At 35.7% G+C, this 18,527-nt stretch overlaps 1 protein-coding gene across 2 annotated transcripts in view; it reads left to right on the top strand.

The window, feature by feature from the left end:
* The window catches only part of PGAP1 (post-GPI attachment to proteins inositol deacylase 1), a 79,719-nt gene extending 71,478 nt beyond the window's left edge, over positions 1–8,241 (top strand). For both annotated transcript variants that reach the window (XM_005894583.2, XM_070388800.1), the window contains one exon: positions 628–8,241. In XM_005894583.2, coding sequence (XP_005894645.1) covers positions 628–766 — 139 coding nt within the window. In that variant the 3' untranslated portion in view covers positions 767–8,241. The remainder of the gene's footprint in view (positions 1–627) is intronic.
* The last annotated feature ends 10,286 nt before the right edge of the window (positions 8,242–18,527 follow it).

The raw sequence follows: 18,527 nt of genomic DNA on the forward strand, positions 1-18,527 counted from the left end.
TGCTTATTTGCTCTGAGAGTGTTTTCAGTTGATTCTGGCAGATAGTTGCAGATATTCTAAAATCAGGCAGATCTAGGATTTAAATCTAAGGCTTTGTGTCCTTCAGTAAATTTCTTAATCCCTCAGTTTATCTGTTTTCAGAGTAAAAAGGTGACAGTCTTTCTTGATAGTAGTTTTAAATAGTTAGTGTCTTGTTTTATATGCTCCTGTTAGGAATTAAGGATTTTCTGTTGATGTTGTTGAAGCTTTTTGCTGATATTAAATAGGTTGAAAATAAATATTTCTGTAGCTATATCTTAGTAAACATTATTGATTTTTTCTTATTAAAATAAATCTCTTAAGTCAAATTGCTAAATATAAGTCCAACTAGTATTTTTTTGTGCTTAAAATTGAAAAGAATAAGCAAAACTGGTTATTTACTTAATAGAATATGTTTCTCTTTTCCAGCCAAAATGTATTCGTACTGATATTTTTTTAAAAATATGGACTGTTAAATTCTTTATGTGAAAAATTACTTTATCTAAAATCACATAGAATACTTTACAAAACTGTATAAAAGACTGACATATTCAGTTTTTGTTCACTGAGTAAGTTAACATTATAATGTATATTTCTGTCTCTTTACAGTAAATTATTGAAGACTACTTCACAGTTTCCACTTCCTCTGGCTGTTGGTGTGATTGCTTTTGGGTCATCACATTTATACAGGGTTCCATGCTTTGTCTTCATTCCTCTTTTACTCCATGCATTATGCAACTTTATGTAAGATTGGATTTAAGGAATGATAAAGATGATTTATGCCTTTAGGGACAATATTAAGTGGGAACAACACAGATCCATCAGTGTCGACAGCAAGATCCTTTGGAGAAGACAAGTCTATTTTTACAATGTTGAAGATAGGAAATTAGTTTTGGAATGCTTGAGGAAAGTAGCTGAAGCATGGTTTTGTTTTGTGGTATGACATCTGTGTACTAGTCATTTTTGAAAAATTAGTAAAAGGATATGGTGGCCACTGTCTTTGAGGACTTCTCTGCAGAACTAGTCTGCTTGATTGGCCATGCCAGAATCTTCTCCTAAACACTCAGTAAATGTAGCATTGTTTTTTGTCTCATCACCTCAAACATTCTGCTCATTTCATCAAGCTTTCTTCTGAAAAGTGGGTTACTTTGTATTTGCTACACTATATATATTGAAAAATAAGTCTTAAAAGATTAATGAAATTTAAACTGCTTTATCAGAAATAAAATAGCCACAATCTTTAGTTTTTGGCAGCCAGAGTGAACAAAATAGATCTTTTGTTTTCTTACTTCTGTGAAAATATGCTTTAAGTTCAAAAGAGACATGTTTTCTTGATAACCAAGCAAGATTAGTGAATAGAAACATAATTCAAATTTAAAACTTAATGAAAATTTCTTCTTGCTTTTCAAATAAGAATCTTATTTTGTGTTCTTAGTGATTATCAGGAGACTATTAAAGAAATGTCTTGCTAAATTTGAGGCAAATTCTCATAGATATTTACCTGTAGGCATTGGAGCAGTTCAGTCATTCAGTCTGTACCATTTTATTTAATTCATTGATCCCATCGTTGCCAAGTGTCTCTGGTTGTGATGGATCATTAAAATAACTAAATTCCAGTAGTCAGAAAAAAAAACTCTGCATTTGCACAGTTTTTGTCTCCTATAGGGAGAAAAATCAGCATGATCAAGTACAGTACTACATTTAATGTATAGAATTAAACTATTAATGGAATAACAGTTTTTCCACAGTGGATAACTGTTATTCCATTAATAGCATAAGTATACACAATATACCTGAATAAGTTGGAGTATTTAGTCACTAGGTTTAATAGTAGAATCTTAATTTGCCAAGGTAATTACTAATTGACAGATAAGAGTAATATTACATTTCATTTCAGATTTCAGCTCATTTTTAAAAAGTAGATGTAATTCAGGCTGGGGTATACCGGGTGATAGAGTCCTTTCTTCCAATGTGTATGCTGTAAATACCCAAAACCTTTCAAGTATAGTCCTTATGTTCCAGTAACTTCACAGTTGCACTTGTGAACTTGTGTCCTTGTTAGTGCCAAGGAATGTCCAAAAGTACCAGGTTCATTTTACCTGCCATTGCAACCGAATTCCATTACAGCCTCTCAGCTGTTACTGCCTATTAGAGAGTCACCCCCATTTTACTGCGTGTAGAGGGTTACCTCACTTCTTTTCTAAGTTGTCCGTCAGGTCGTTACTGTTTTATCATCATTTGAAGAGGATCTTGCTGTCATCTCTGAGAGTTATAAGTTTTTTTATTCTATTGTTCTCTTTCTCAGCTTTATGTTCAGTATTCATATTTTCACTTACTGGGATCATTAAAGGGAAGTGATAACCTTATAATAGACATGGCAGGCATACCAGGCTCTTGTTTGCTAAAAGTAGCAAAAGGGATTAAAATACAATAATGCTTGTGTGTTCAAACCTGAAAAGAAAGAGTACACTTTCCCATGACATGTCACATACATATTTAAACAAGGATACATATGCCTAGGTTTAGCTATACACACGTTCATAACAGCTTTTGCACATAGGATGTCTTTTGTTTTTTCACTCAGGTGTAGTTGTATTTCAAGTTACAGGTTAAATATGTCATTTAAATATTTCTAAATTTGAATTTAGTTCCATATACAGAACCTAAGCAAATTCATTAATTAGAATCTTCTAATTTGGCCTGTACTTTCATCACAATTGACAGCTATAATTGTGTTTATGTGATCTAAAGTCTCCTTGTTTAGTCATTTCTGCTCATCGGTAAAATGTAACAAGCTTAAATTTCTCATTTGTGGGTAGTGTGTTAGCTTTTTAAAGCAGCAGATTAGGCACACTAATCTTCATGAAAATATTTTCATGTGAGTGTAGTTACCATGTAGTCCTAAAGTCTTATTCCAACAAAATATTTCATTTTAGGACCACAGAAAGGATTCTAATTAAGCATGTATAAACAACAGTCGTTTGGGTTCTTATACATAATTCACACACACACACACACACACACACACATTCATTTTCACAGGGTCTTCATCAAGTCCTAATGTAATTTAAACCCAGATAACTATCAGAGATGAGAAGGTAGGCTCTTTCTGAAGATTAGTAAAACTAATGTTTCTATCACTTGAGAAAATGAAAGTCCCTTGTCTTTAAATTACACATTCTTTCAAGCATACCTAAGACCTATATTATTAGCTGGCAAAACAGCACAGGTTCATCAGAAATGTTACTAAAAATGAAACTTTATTGGCAGTTAGGGATTGTCTCATTTAGAAAACTTCTGAGCTTTGTTGTCATAACATCTTTATTTAGATTTTTTTGAGTTTTTAACTTATAAAAATTACTCCTAGACCCTATTGTTGATACCTAGATCAAATATAGCCTGGACTGGACAAACACTGAATACTTTCAGTGTTTCTAAAGACTCCTCTGGAGTTACTACTGTTAAAATTTGGAGCAGATGATATGATAGAAATTATTAACACTTTTTTCTTTATCTTTTTCATGTTAGAAAGTACACAATTTCTGCTAGCTTTTTTCTTGATTCTCACCAGAATGAAAGTATTTAAAACACTAGTCCTAAAAAAAAACCATTTGTGCCTGATTAACACTGACTTTGTGTCTCTTCAGTATATATTGATCATGTATTGATTAATCTTTAATTTTTTTTATATTTCAGTCAGATAAGTTCCTATGTATATAATGGAGTACTTCTCGTTTGAACTACACTATAATATCTGCATGATTATACAGTAGGGAAAAGAAAGAAAGAACTATAATAGGCCTAGTAAATGTTTTTTGTTGATTATCCTGCCACTCTCGCAGATGCTACACATTGCCACCACACATACATACTTTCATGAGACAGATTATCTGATTTGGTCATTATCTATCTAGTTCCCATTCTTAACTCTTCAGGTTTTTCACTTACAGCATAGTGTATTCTTTTTACCTCACTGTTGATTAGCATCTCTTACAGAAGGTGGTCAAGGGAAGTAAAACAATTAAAGGTAAAACTCAGTTTTCAGTTTATTCTTGAAAGCTCTGGAGAAATAGGAAAACAGAGACGATGAGGTAAGCTAGAACTGTTGATTCCTGAATCCCAGACCATTCAGTTGGCCTGTATTTTATGTCTTGCTTTATTGTGAGGTTTAGGGCAAAACCTTACAGTGCCACATTTGCAATGTTTTAGTGACTTGTTATTAAAATTAGTTGGGAAGAATTTTTTTAATGTATAGGGACTTCTGTGACTAAGGTATTTGTTGATTATTTTTTATCATCACTTTGTGTTTTCTCTGTGTTTTAGATTTATGAAATTATAGGAAACAAGATAACCTTGTGAAGTTTTTTTTTGGGGGGGGATGGTCAATTTGAAGAGTATAGTACTCCCCAGGAATAAAAGAAGCAATAAAAGTCTTTGTGTTATGAAATTAGACCCAGACAGAAAGCTTCTTGCCATGTAAGGTAAATGTAGAAGATATTTTTACAAAATGCTAAGATGATTAGGAACTGAAATTTTATCCCAGTATTTTGGAACAGAGGACATTTCAAGTTCTGTAATGAACTTTTGCTTATACATTATTACTCATGCATTCTTTCACAGTATGTTTTAACAGCCTGAGGAAATAGAAAGCTTGTAAGGCTACTTATGTTCTTTACTTTTAATAAGAATAATAGGAAAGAAAAGTCAAATCAGTAATCCAAATCTGAATATGTGTACTCAAATGCTCAAGAATTCACATTTTTTATAAATTATATTATGATTACAGATGACTGAATTTTATATATTAGTAACTTAGTCTGAAGAATGGAACAAAATTTGGAAATAAACTGTTATTTCATTTATAGTAGAAATGTAGCAATATACCTGAATTGGTAACATCACTTTAAAAAGTTAGATGATATTCTAAGCTATTGATACATCTTGATTACATTGTCTCTAGCTGAAATTTTTTAAATCAAGTGCAGTACTTTCTAAAAGTGTTTTGCATGTTATGCTGCCAAAAATGACTATGTTTTGAAATACCAAGTAACCAGTTAATTTCTAATGGACTTTGTATGGACTTGATATATATGAGTCAGATTTATTCTGTGCTCATTCTGTACATTGTAACCTGGAACACTTCTGAAAAACTGTATCTGTTGATGTAGTTTGATTAGTTAGTGAAGATTTGTTTGCATATGTGAACCCTAATCCTAGTTTAAGAACTCTAGAAGTAGCCATTTTTGTAAAGTTCATATGCTAATTTTTTTGGTGGTATTTTGGTTTTTAGTATTTATATAGTAGAAATGTTACTACTAAAAGATTTATAGACAAAGCATAGAACTATTATTCAAAAGCCTAAATGATAGGCATGTTTTGTATTTAATGTTGTACTTGTTTTGTTTCATATTGGACTTTTTACATCCCTTCTTTTAGGGAAAAAAACCACATTTGAATTTTTTTTAGCATAAAGCTCTGCATTGAAAATAGAACTGTATTCATATGGTTAGCAAAACACACTTTGCCACCAAAGCTAAATGAAATTTTAAAATACCTCCAGATATCCGTGCCAATGAACTTTTCTTACCATATTGGGATTAAAGCAAAAATAATCTTTTCAGTATTTTTCTTCTAGGACTTATATTAAATATGCAAATCATCAAAATTTATATTCTGTATCCTGATTTTTCTTTGAAAATATATAAAGCTTACAGAATAGTGTATTCTATTTTGTCTGATTTCTGAAATAGTGTTTTCTGGTTTTATTGGATGAAAATTAGTTTACCTGATAATGATCTTTCAGTAATTGGTTGAAGAAATCATTTAGGTAATCTTGTTTCAGATTCATTCTGTAAAACTTTAAATTCTATTGCCCTGATCATTTTTAGTACAGGTATCTCTCATTTATGTAATAGAAAGTTTTTTGTGGAATTTCTTTCATTTTCTATGTTTTTCCATTCATTCCCTTTCTACAGTCACACGGGGGAAATTTATCCACTGGAACGCAACATAGTACAATGAAGTAAGCACTGTAAAATGAAAAATGTAAAGACAATCAAGATGTTAACGCTGAAGTGTTAACATTGATGTGGTAGTGTACTCATGAGAGAAAAGCTGGAATATGATAGATTCAGAAACTGTTGTGTTTATATGGTTGAAATTCTTCAATTTCTCTCCTATAGAAATTTTCACAGGGAATTTCAGTCCCTCATTTTACGGTTTTCCCCCTAATTTAATGTCAGTTAACTGTTTCTCTGCCCAGTCATGTTGATGCAGTTTGCATAAGTAGCCTTGGAAGTAAAGAAGCAACAGATAAAGCCAAATATTAAAGTGTTTGGCCTTGATTATACAATTATCTGGTGAGGGTAGATGATAATAAAAAGATGATGTATAAGATCTAAAAATTCAGTGAACATTATTTTTGGAATGAGTGTGTCCTTTGTGTTGAATAGTCCTAAATAGGAGATGCCTGTATTTAACATAACCATGTTTTCTTTATAATCAGATATGTATTTGTTGGAATATTGGTACAAATAATCTTCTCTGCCTCTACTGTAGAAGGAGAAAAATCCAGTTTTTAGTGTATATAAATTAAGAAATTGTGTATTTACATTTTAAAAAATAGAAAAATGATTTAGATATATTGTTTTGAAGTGATTGTATTACCATTTCTTAAGCTTATGGCTAACTATAAATGTAGCAACATACCCGTGAAAAACCAGACCAAAATTGAATGCATATTAACACTGTGACCTTGAACTTATAGTTGTTTGGGATAAAATAGACCGTGCCTTAAAATGCTGAAAGAATGCCATGAAGTTTTATAATTATATATTTTAGTATTGGTGGTCTTCTCAAATTGGCCGCAAATCCTTTTGTTAAGGCTGGTGAAGTAAAAAATTTTAAATAACAGTTAATCAGTATTACCCTTAGTATAAGCTGAACTATTGCTCCACAGGCCTCTCTTAATTTCCATAGTTCCCATTTCAAATTAAAATTAACTTCATAGATGTAGAAACTAAGTTTGGCTACAGTTTTTGAAAATAAATTTATTTTAGGAAAAGGTGGCATTTCTGAGATTAATACACATGAAAACGTAACCTACAAGTGTATTTTTTTGTCTTTTTAATGAATAATTATCAAAGACATGAATTCTTCTTTAAGACATGTACTTATTTTTTTCCTCAGATTATTGAGCCTTGTATATCAGTTAGTTTAGCCAATAATGATTTTTCATTAAATATAAACTCAGATTCATGTATATATTTAAACATTATTTTCCCTTTTACTCTTTTCTTCCTAGTTATTTTTAAGATACCAAGAGAAAACTGGCCCCACTTTTTAATGGATTTTCTTTTAATATAAAGACTTACATTTTTATTATGCTTATTTAGAATAATGGATATAATTTCAGTCAAAACAAATCGTTCCATTCATAGGATGTTCATGGTCTCTGCTAAAAGATGCCCATATCTCCGTGTACTCAGAATTTTTTGTATATTTTTTATTTATAATTTTGAATATAAACTCAGCATTTTTCTTTCTTCTCATTTAACCTCCACTACCTCCCATCAAAGACAAAAATATAGGTTTCTCTGAAAGTGTGTAGAAAGAAAATGTCTTTCCTTAAAGCATGGTCAAATTGAGATGGAAATAGTTTGGGCAAGGGTATGTAATACAGTAAGAAACATGGCTGTCATGTCAACCTGCATCAGTTTCTATATTATAGTTAGAAGTTTATAGAGGACAAACTATGTGTTAGATTGAGATAGACTCAGTAATCATTAATTTGCAAATCAGTAATTTTATTCAGAAAATGTAGCACATAATACTTAGCAGTGCAAAACAATTCATCCTATAATATATACTGAAAAATTATTGTCATCTTGCAGATTTTTCCTTTGAAACATGCATGACCTTCTCTAGTACTTTGTACAATGTATGGTATACTAAATATATTTATGTGTAATTTTGTGTGTACTTTTTGTATAATTATAATTAACATTATTATATTTAACTAGTTGTAATTCACAAAAAGTGCTATTTATTGTACTCCGTAGAGTGTTGTGAATGTTTTTATCTGTGTTTCAATGTTATGGTATAGGGTTTAATAGACGAATATTTGCCTTCAGTCTCCGCTCAGGTATTAATGTGTGGCATTATTTGGTGCTTTCTTTTTAATCTGTCATAATTTGATGTTCTGAATGTTCAACAATAAATTTGGAGAACAAAAACACATGGTGCAGAATTGCTTACCAGTTCACATACTCCACAACACCATCTCAGGAAGAACCCTTAAAAATGATTTTTTTATTGCATGTCTAACATTTCAGAAGTTTAAATGCCTAAGCATGTAACATGATAAACATGATACATGACAGTAAATATAGGATATACGAAAATTTCTAGTATTTCCCAATTTGGTATTTTGTAGCTTCCCATATAGGCTTCCTTGGTGGCTTAGTGGTAAAGAATCTACCTGCCAGTGCAGGAGATATGGGTTTGATCCCTTGGTTGGGAAGATCCCCTAGAGAAGGAAATGGCAACCCACTCCAGTATCCTTGACTAGGAAATCCCATGGACAGAAGAGCCTGGCAATGGGATCACAGAAGCGTTGGACATGACTTAGTGACTAAATAAGAAACTTTATTATAGAATGGATGGCAGGAGTCAGATGGGGTAGGACATCTTTTGAGGGATACATGTCTTCTTACATAGTGATTAGAATGGTGTTTTCTAAATTATTTTAACCAGCATCTCTAAATATATGAACATTTACAAATTATCTGTTTGTGTTAACATTGTGTATATTATTAAATATACCCCCAAAGGGTAATTTTTAAAGATGAGAAATACACATCTAGAAGCTTTAATATTTTCCTTGAATACGTTGAGAATTATCTTGAAATACCCAATGTGGAAGCCACTGGAGTGTACAACATGAAAGCCTCAAAGGCCTTTCCCATCAGTTTTTTTTTTAATTCTCACTTCATCTTCACTTTCTTTCCATAAGAGATATATTTTATATCGTTTTTATTGCTTCATAGCAAATTACAAAATTTAAAGCTTAAAACAACACCTATTTATTTACTCACAGTTCTCTAGGTCAGAAGTCTGGGCACAAGACCAGCTGGGTTCTCTGCTCAGAATCACATTTCTAAAATCAAGGTATCAGTGAGGTCTGTGGTCCCATCTGAGACTCATTCAGATTGTTACAGGTGGAGGTTCCTGTTTTCTTGCTGGCTGTCAACTTCCTCCCTTAGAAGGCATGGAGTAGCCTTCACAGTCAACAAGAGTCCAAAATGCAGTACTTGGGTGCAATCTCAAAAACAACAGAATGATCTCAGTTCATTTCCAAGGCAAACTATTCAACATCATAATAATCCAAGTCTGTGCCCCAACCACTAATGCCAAAGAAGCTGAAATTGAGCAATTCTATGAAGATCTCCAAGACCTCCTAGAACTAACACCCCAAAAAAGATGTCCTTTTTATCATTGGGGACTGGAATGCAAAAGTAGGAAGTCAAGAGATACCTGGAGTAACCAGCAAATTTGGCCATGGAGTACAAAATGAAACAGAGCAAAGGCTAACAGTTTTCCCAGGAGAACACACTGGTCATAGCAAACACTCTCTTCCAGCAACACAAGAGACGAATCAACACATGGACATCACCAGATAGTCAATACCAAAATCAGATTGGTTATATTTGCAGCCAAAGATGAAGCTCTACAGTCAGCTCAATCAACTTCTGAGTTCCCTGCCGTGGAGCCTTTGACACAATGGCAGTTTATTCCTGCAAGACCAGCAGAAGAATTCCTCTCATGTTTTGAATCTTTTCAACTTCCTTTGTCTCTGACTTTCAGACCCAGATTTAGAGGTCTCTTGTTAGCAGCTCAGATCCACTGAGATGATTTCTCTTTTGATTAACTCAAAGCCAACCCTAATTATACCTGGAAAATCCTTTGTGCCATGTAAGGTAACATCATATTCCCAAATACAAATTGCATACACACTCAAGAGGCATGGTGTGTACACTAGAGAGTGAGAATCCATTTCAGAAGTATACCTACCATACAACAACAAAAAATACTTAAGTGATATTTATGCCATAGTTTTAATTGAAAGCTAATAAAATATTTCAGTGAAAGAAAAGCCCCTCCATTCTTGGATTGAATTTTAAACAACCCTTAGAAAAGATGAAAACAGTCTCCCATTTCTGGGTTAGTGTATGTGTGTGAGAGAGAGATTATAATTAGTTTAGAGATGGTTTTGTTCTTTTCTGTTTTTTTGAACAGTTAGAATTCGGATATGGCCTGAAATTAAGGATCAGTAGACTAGTTTGCCTTGTCAAGTGAATGAAAACATTTTACTATACGTTCAATAGATATGATTTCATATTGTGTATAGGTCAGGATCGGAGAAGGCAATGGCACCCCACTCCAGTACTCTTGCCTGGAAAATCCCATAGACAGAGGAGCCTGGTAGACTGGAGTCCATGGGGTCGAGAAGAGTCGGACACAACTGAGCGACTTCACTTTCACTTTTTCACTTTCCTGCACTGGAGAAGGAAATGGCAACCCACTCCAGTGTTCTTGCCTGGAGATTCCCAGGGACAGCGGAGCCTGGTGGGCTGCTGTCTATGGGGTTGCACAGAGTCAGACATGACTGAAGTGACTTAGCAGCATAGGTCAGGATTAATAACTCAAAATTGCATAAAATTGAGCTTTTAAAAATACTTATAGTGATTTCCTTTTCTCTTGAATATGTTTAGAGAATTAAGTTTCATGAGACTTCCTAAATGTACTTAAGTTATAGTATTTGTGTATAGTATTTTAAGTATAAAATCTTAAGGTTTTGCAGTTAAGTGCTTATTTGAATATCCATGTATATAATTCAACCTGCTGGTGCTGCTGCTGCTGCTAAGTTGCTTCAGTCGTGTCCAACTCTGTGCGACCCCAGAGACGGCAGCCCACCAGGTTCCCCGGCCCTGGGATTCTCCAGGCAAGAACACTGGAGTGGGTTGCCATTTCCTCCTCCAATGCATGAAGGTGAAAAGTGGAAGGGAAGTCGCTCAGTCATGTTCGACTCCTAGCGACCCCATGGACTGCAGCCCACCAGGCTCCTCCACCCATGGGATTTTCCAGGCAAGAGTACTGGAGTGGGGTGCCATTGCCTTCTATTCAGTATCAAATCGTTCTATGAGGTATATTCACATGCTAAAAAAGATTCAATCATTATGCTTTTTACCTTTAATATTTGTGCCATTAGTGCTTCCCTGGTGGCACAGTGGGAAAGTGGTAAAGAATCTGCCTGCCAATGCAGGAGACGTGTTCAATCCCTGGATCAGGAAGATCCACTGGAGAAGGAAATGGCAACCCACTCCAGTATTCTTGCCTAGGAAATCCCATGGGTAAAGGAGCCTGGCAGGCTACATTCCATGGGGTCACAAAAGAGTCAGTCACAACTTAGCAACTAAACAACATTTATGCCATTCTGATTACGGAAAAAAAGTAGCAAGCTAAGAGAAAAACAGCTAGAATGATTTAGAGGTTTAAGTGCAAGATTTGACTGAAACAATAAAGGCCTTTTTACTCTGGAGTTGCTCATATTTAGTTTGAAGCCATTTGAGGAGGAAACTTCATGATTCATACTCTTTGTTCCCTGGCTTAACAGGAAATGACAGCATTTTACCTGGTAGACATTACAGAGATGGTTGCTCTTAAGAAAGTGACACAGGATTGGGATGGAGGAGAGAGGAAGAAAATCTTTCCATAAAAGGTTTGACCTACTGGACAAAAAAGTAGTATAAGAAAGGAACTTGGTTTTACTTTTTGTAGAAAACCGAAGCATGCAATATAATTTTAAATTAGGAATTTAAATGCATTTATGCATAAATTTAGTTTAAATTTAAACTAGGAATTTTAAAATGCATTCTAAACTAGGAATATGTAATATTCACTGCATTAAAAAATCTTTGTTCTAGCTGATTTCTAAGTAGAATAAAAAAAGTTTAGTTGCAATTATAAATTACAGATCCACAGAGTACTGTAAAATGAAATATGGTTGTCTTGGACAATGATAACCAAACTTTTTTGGCTGTATACCCTTTTAAAAAGTTTGAACTCTGCCCCCATAAACATAATACTACTATCAGATCAGATCAGTCACTCAGTCGTGTCCGACTCTGCGACCCCATGAATCACAGCACGCCAGGCCTCCCTGTCCATCACCAACTCCCGGAGTTCACTCATACTCACATCCATCGAGTCAGTGATGCCATCCAGCCATCTCATCCTCTGTCATCCCCTTCTCCTCCTGCCCCCAATCCCTCCCAGCATCAGAGTCTTTTCCAATGAGTCAACTCTTCGCATGAGGTGGCCAAAGTACTGCAGTTTCAGCTTTAGCATCATTCCTTCCAAAGAAATCCCAGGGCTGATCTCCTTCAGAATGGACTGGTTGGATCTCCTTGCAGTCCAAGGGACTCTCAAGAGTCTTCTCCAACACCACAGTTCAAAAGCATCAATTATTTGGTGCTCAGCCTTCTTCACAGTCCAACTCTCACATCCATACATGACCACTGGAAAAACCATAGCCTTGACTATGGTTTTTTGGCAACCTTTGTTGGCAATGTCTCTGCTTTTGAATATGCTATCTAGGTTGGTCATAACTTTCCTTCCAAGGAGTAAGAGTCTTTTAATTTCATGGCTGCAGTCACCATCTGCAGTGATTTTGGAGCCCAGAAAAATAAAGTCTGACACTGTTTCCACTGTTTCCCCATCTATTTCCCATGAAGTGGTGGGACCAGATGCCATGATCTTAGTTTTCTGAATGTTGAGCTTTAAGCCAACTTTTTCACTCTCCACTTTCACTTTCATCAAGAGGCTTTTTAGTTCCTCTTCATTTTCTGCCATAAGGGTGGTGTCATCTGCATATCTGAGGTTATTGATATTTCTCCTGGCAATCTTGATTCCAGCTTGTGTTTCTTCCAGTCCAGTGTTTCTCATGATGTACTCTGCATATGAGCTAAATAAGCAGGGTGACAATATACAGCCTTGACGAACTCCTTTTCCTATTTGGAACCAGTCTGTTGTTCAATGCCCAGTTCTAACTGTTGCTTCCTGACCTGCATACAGATTTCTCAAGAGGCAGATCAGGTGGTCTGGTATTCCCATCTCTTTCAGAATTTACTATAATGCATAAAGTTTAATGATATATAATTGTGATGTATAATTTTATTGTATAATATATATGTAATTTTAATATAGAAATAACATCAGATATGGTAAAATTTGGAACCAGTCTGTTGTTTAATGTCCAGTTCTAACTGTTGCTTCCTGACCTGCATATAGGTTTCTCAAGAGGTAGGTCAGGTGGTCTGGTATGCCCATCTCTTTCAGATTTTTCCACAGTTTATTGTGATCCACACAGTCAAAGGCTTTGGCATAGCCAATAAAGCAGAAATAGATGGTTTTCTGGAACTCTCTTGCTTTTTCAATGACCCAGTGGATGTTGGCAATTTGATCTCTGGTTCCTCTGCCTTTTCTAAAACCAGCTTGAACATCTGGAAGTTCATGGTTCACGTATTGCTGAAGCCTGGCTTGGAGAATTTTGAGCATTACTTTACTAGCGTGTGAGATGAGTGCAATTGTGTGGTAGTTTGAGCGTTCTTTGGCATTGCCTTTCTTTGGGATTGGAACGAAAACTGACCTTTGCCAGTTCTGAGGCCACTGCTGAGTTTTCCAAATGTGCCGGCATATTGATTGCAGCACTTTCACAGCCTCACCTTTCAGGATTTGAAATAGCTCAACTGGAATTCCATCACCTCCACTAGCTTTGTTCATAGTGATGCTTTCTAAGGCCCACTTGACTTCACATTCCAGGATGTCTGGCTCTAGGTTAGTGATCACACCATCATGATTATCTTGGTCGTGAAGATCTTTTTTGTACAGTCTGTGTATTCTTGCCATCTCTTCTTAATATCTTCTGCTTCTGTTAGGTCCATCCCATTTCTGTCTTTTATCGAGCCCATCTTTGCATGAAATGTTCCCTTGGTATCTCTAATTTTCTTGAAAAGATCTATAGTCTTTCCCATTCTGTTGTTTTCCTCTATTTCTTTGCATTGATCACTGAGGAAGGCTTTCTTATCTTTTATTGCTACTCTTTGGAACTCTGCATTCAGATGCTTATATCTTTCCTTTTCTCCTTTGCTTTTCTTTTCACAGCTATTTGGAAGGCCTCCTCAGACAGCCATTTTGCTTTTTTCATTTCTTTTCCATGGGGATGGTCTTGATCCCTGTCTCCTGTACAATGTCACGACCCTCTGTCTGTAGTTCATCAGGCACTCTATCCATCAGATCTAGTCCCTTAACTATTTCTCACTTCTACTGTATAATCATAAGAGATTTGATTTAGGTCATACCTGAATGGTCTAGTGGTTTGCCCTACTTTCTTCAATTTAAGTCTAATTTGGCAATAAGGAGTTCATGATCTGAGCCACAGTCAGCTCCCGGTCTTATTTTTGCTGACTGTACAGAGCTTCTCCATCTTTGGCTACAAAGAATATAATCAATGCAGGTCAGGAAGCAACAGTTAGAACTGGACATTGAACAACAGACTGGTTCCAAATAGGAAAAGGAGTACGTCAAGGCTGTATATTGTCACCCTGCTTATTTAGCTCATATGCAGAGTACATCATGAGAAACGCTGGACTGGAAGAAGCATAAGCTGGAGTCAAGATTGCCGGGAGAAATATAAATAACCTCAGATATGCAGATGACACCACCCTTATGGCAGAAAATGAAGAGGAACTAAAAAGCCTCTTGATGAAAGTGAAAGTGGAGAGTGAAAAAGTTGGCTTAAAGCTCAACATTCAGAAAACAAAAATCATGGCATCTGGTCCCATCACTTCATGGTAAATACATGGGGAAACAGTGGAAACAGTGTCAGACTTTATTTGGGGGGGCTCCAAAATCACTGCAGATGATGACTGCAGCCATGAAATTAAAGATGCTTACTCCTTGGAAGGAAAGTTATGACCAACCTAGATAGCATATTCAAAAACAGAGACATTACTTTGCCAACAAAGGTCCGTCTCGTCAAGGCTTTTGACTAGTCAAAAGTCATGGTTTTTCCAGTGGTCATGTATGGATGTGAGAGTTGGGCTATGAATAAAGCTGAGCGCTGAAGAATTGATTTTTTTTAAATATAAATTTATTTATTTTAATTGAAGGTTAATTACTTTACAATATTTTATTGGTTTTGTCATACATCAACATGAATTGATGCTTTTGAACTGTGGTGTTGGAGAAGACTCTTGAGAGTCCCTTGGACGCAAGGAGATCCAACCAGTCCATTCTGAAGGAGATCATCCCTGGGATTTCTTTGGAAGGAATGATGCTGAAGCTGAAACTCCAGTACTTTGGCCACCTCATGCGAAGAGTTGACTCATTGGATAAGTCTCTGATGCTGGGAGGGATTGGGGGCAGGAGGAGAAGGGGATGACAGAGGATGAGATGGCTGGATGGTATCACCAGCTCGATGCACATGAGTTTGGGTGAACTCCCAGAGTTGGTGATGGACAGGGAGGCCTGGCATGCTGCGATTCATGGGTCGCAAAGAGTCGGACATGACTGAATGTCTGAACTGAACTGAACTGATGGGACCGGATGCCATGATCTTAGTTTTCTGAATGTTGAGCGTTAAGCCAACTTTTTCACTCTCCTCTTTCACTTTCATCAAGAGGCTCTTTAGTTCTTCACTTTCTGCCATAAGGGTGGTGTCATCTGCATATCTGAGGTTATTGATATTTCTCCCGGCAATCTTAATTCCAGCTTGTGCTTCATCCAGCCCAGTGTTTTTCATGATGTACTCTGCATATAAGTTAAATAAGCAGCGTGACTATATACAGCCTTGATGTACTCCTATTCCTATTTGGAACCAGTCAGTTGTTCTATGTCCAGTAGTTACTGTTGCTTGCTGACCTGTTTACAGGTTTCTCAAGAGACAGGTCACGTGGTCTGGTATTTCTATAAAAACATGAAAATGAATTATGTTTTCCTCCCACACCCCAGTATGTTGCCTTGTACACCACTTAGAATGTCCATAACCCCTTTTTGGAGAAACTTAGTTTAGAATATATTTTGTAAGTTTTTGAAGTTGTCTTTGATAGGTTTTAATTTATGTTATCCTGAAAGCAAAAAAATTAGGTTTCTAGATCAGAAACTAACTATCATTTAAAGCAGTAACCACTGCGGTTCCCCCTGTCCCGTTCTTCCTCCTTGAGAGTAATGTGAGAAGAGCCAGGTGTATGTTCACCCTGAATGTTCAGATGGGGTTTACAGGAGAGGAACCCTGAAGTTATAAATCTGGAAGTTTATATAAACTACGTGCTGCACTCTTCCCCTCCTGAGAGAGGAAGTAAAGCCTTTGTTTGCAAATATTGTACAGTCTTTTACAATATAAGCCAATGGTTCCAGGTTTCAAATCCCTATAAAATATAAGCTTGTGTGACTCTACTAAACAGGAGATAAGGGGAAGAAGAGCATTGGAGAGTTAAATGTTTCTGGGAAAAGGAGACATCATTATAGCATGTCAATTTCCTTTGCTCAGGAAACCAAACCACACAGAAACATGGAAATATACATGAGGCATTGTTTCCCTGATAGACTTCTTGGAGTACAGAAATGAATAATGCCTTACTCTATGCTGACATTACTGTTAGAAACATTTTAATGACCAAATGAATAGAGTCAGGCACCTTAAACGTCATGACTTAAAATCCTTCAGCTGTGATCTGTTGGGTAGGGTAGGCAAGAATGAAACTGGTAGAACCAGCATTAGGGAGTTCTTTTCTAATATTGAAGTTTGTCAAATATGTGTGTGTAAAAAAAAAAAGATGGGATTATAATATGAAGGATAGAAGGGGAGTAGGTGAGACAAGGAGAAGGAGATTGTACATAAAGCTGCTGCAAAATTTGAAATACTAGTAATGATGATTTAAACTAGGTTGGAAGCCAGACAAGAGTGAACCAATTTAAAGGTGACCCTAAAGTGTGGACTCTAGGTTTTATCAACTAATGGGATGTGGTAGACAGTCCTCTTTCTATGTTAGATTTAACTGGGACCTTGCCTGATTCCTTGATGCGTAATATATCATGAACACAGTTAAAATGTCTTAGGTTGCTGCTAGCCAATAGCCCATCTAATTTTCATTATCCCTAAGATCCTAGTTACCTTAACTACAGGTGGAGGGAGTGGAGAATGGATTTTCTAAGTCTGCATTTTGTTCTTTCTTCATCTTATTGCAATACCTTATGTGAAAGTTACTCAGTTGTCTCCGACTCTTTGCAACTCCATGGACTATACAGTCCATGAAATTCTTCAGGCCAGAATACTAGAGTGGGTAGCCACTTACTTCTCCAGGAGATTTTCCCAACCCAGGGATCGAACCCAGGTCTCCAACTTTGCAGGCAGATTCTTTACCAGCTAAGCCACAAGGGTGATTCACCCTAGTTTTAAATTAACCTTTTTTTTCTTTACTGTTCCAGTGAGACTAAAATGCAATAAGATCTTTAGGTGCCACAATGTGACTGACAGGAATCTTCAATCAGAAATATATGCTGTAATTCAACTTTGAAGGAAAGGAAACAAAACATAGAAAACCTAAACAGTATAAGCAGTTTCTATTAATAAAAACATTCCAGACCATATTATGGGGTTTGTACAGACTGCCTTGTCATCTATAATTTCTTCTAGCAGACATTCACCTCTTGTACCAGAGTCTATGCCAGACACATTAATGTTCACTTCTCATTTCATTCTCCATAAAAACCTTTAGAGGGAAGTTTATTATCCCCACATTACAGGAAAGAGTCTCAGAGAAATTAAGCAATATTAATTCTATCAATATTCTATTTTCCTATAATAGAATTCAAACCAAACTGTCTAATAGAGTTCTTCCACAGAAAACCTTCAATGTATAATAATCAATACTGATTCTCTTCCTACTCTCTGAAAATCCTTTCTGACCATACTAGCTATTCTTTTTGCTTTGGAGAAAATGTTTCCAATGATACACCCACAGCCTTCCTTATTACTTTCTATACCTCCCTTAGAGACCTCATCTATGACTTCAATGTTATATTCTTGGTGGATGATTCATCGAGTCTGACAGTCTTTCTCCCTCAGTTCCATATCTAAGTGTCTCTGAATCAGTGGCAATATATTTAGCCTCCCTGAGACTGTATCCTCATCCATAAATAATGGCAATAATATTATCTTAAATATTACTATTAAGTGAGATAATGGACCAAATGCAGCTGACACCTTTATGTTCAAGAAATGATAGCTGCTTTCTTTCTAGTTCTCCAATCTCTAGTTTTCTCCAGATTAAGCAAATTCAGTTGCAACTCACTTGAAATTTACAATTTCTTTCCCTCCCTAATTAGCAGCTCTCTTTAGTTTCAAATTTCTATGAAATCCTCCAACTATAAAAGTTGAACCTCCGTTC

Source organism: Bos mutus, chromosome 2, assembly GCF_027580195.1.
Source record: "Bos mutus isolate GX-2022 chromosome 2, NWIPB_WYAK_1.1, whole genome shotgun sequence".
NCBI lineage: Eukaryota > Metazoa > Chordata > Mammalia > Artiodactyla > Bovidae > Bos > Bos mutus.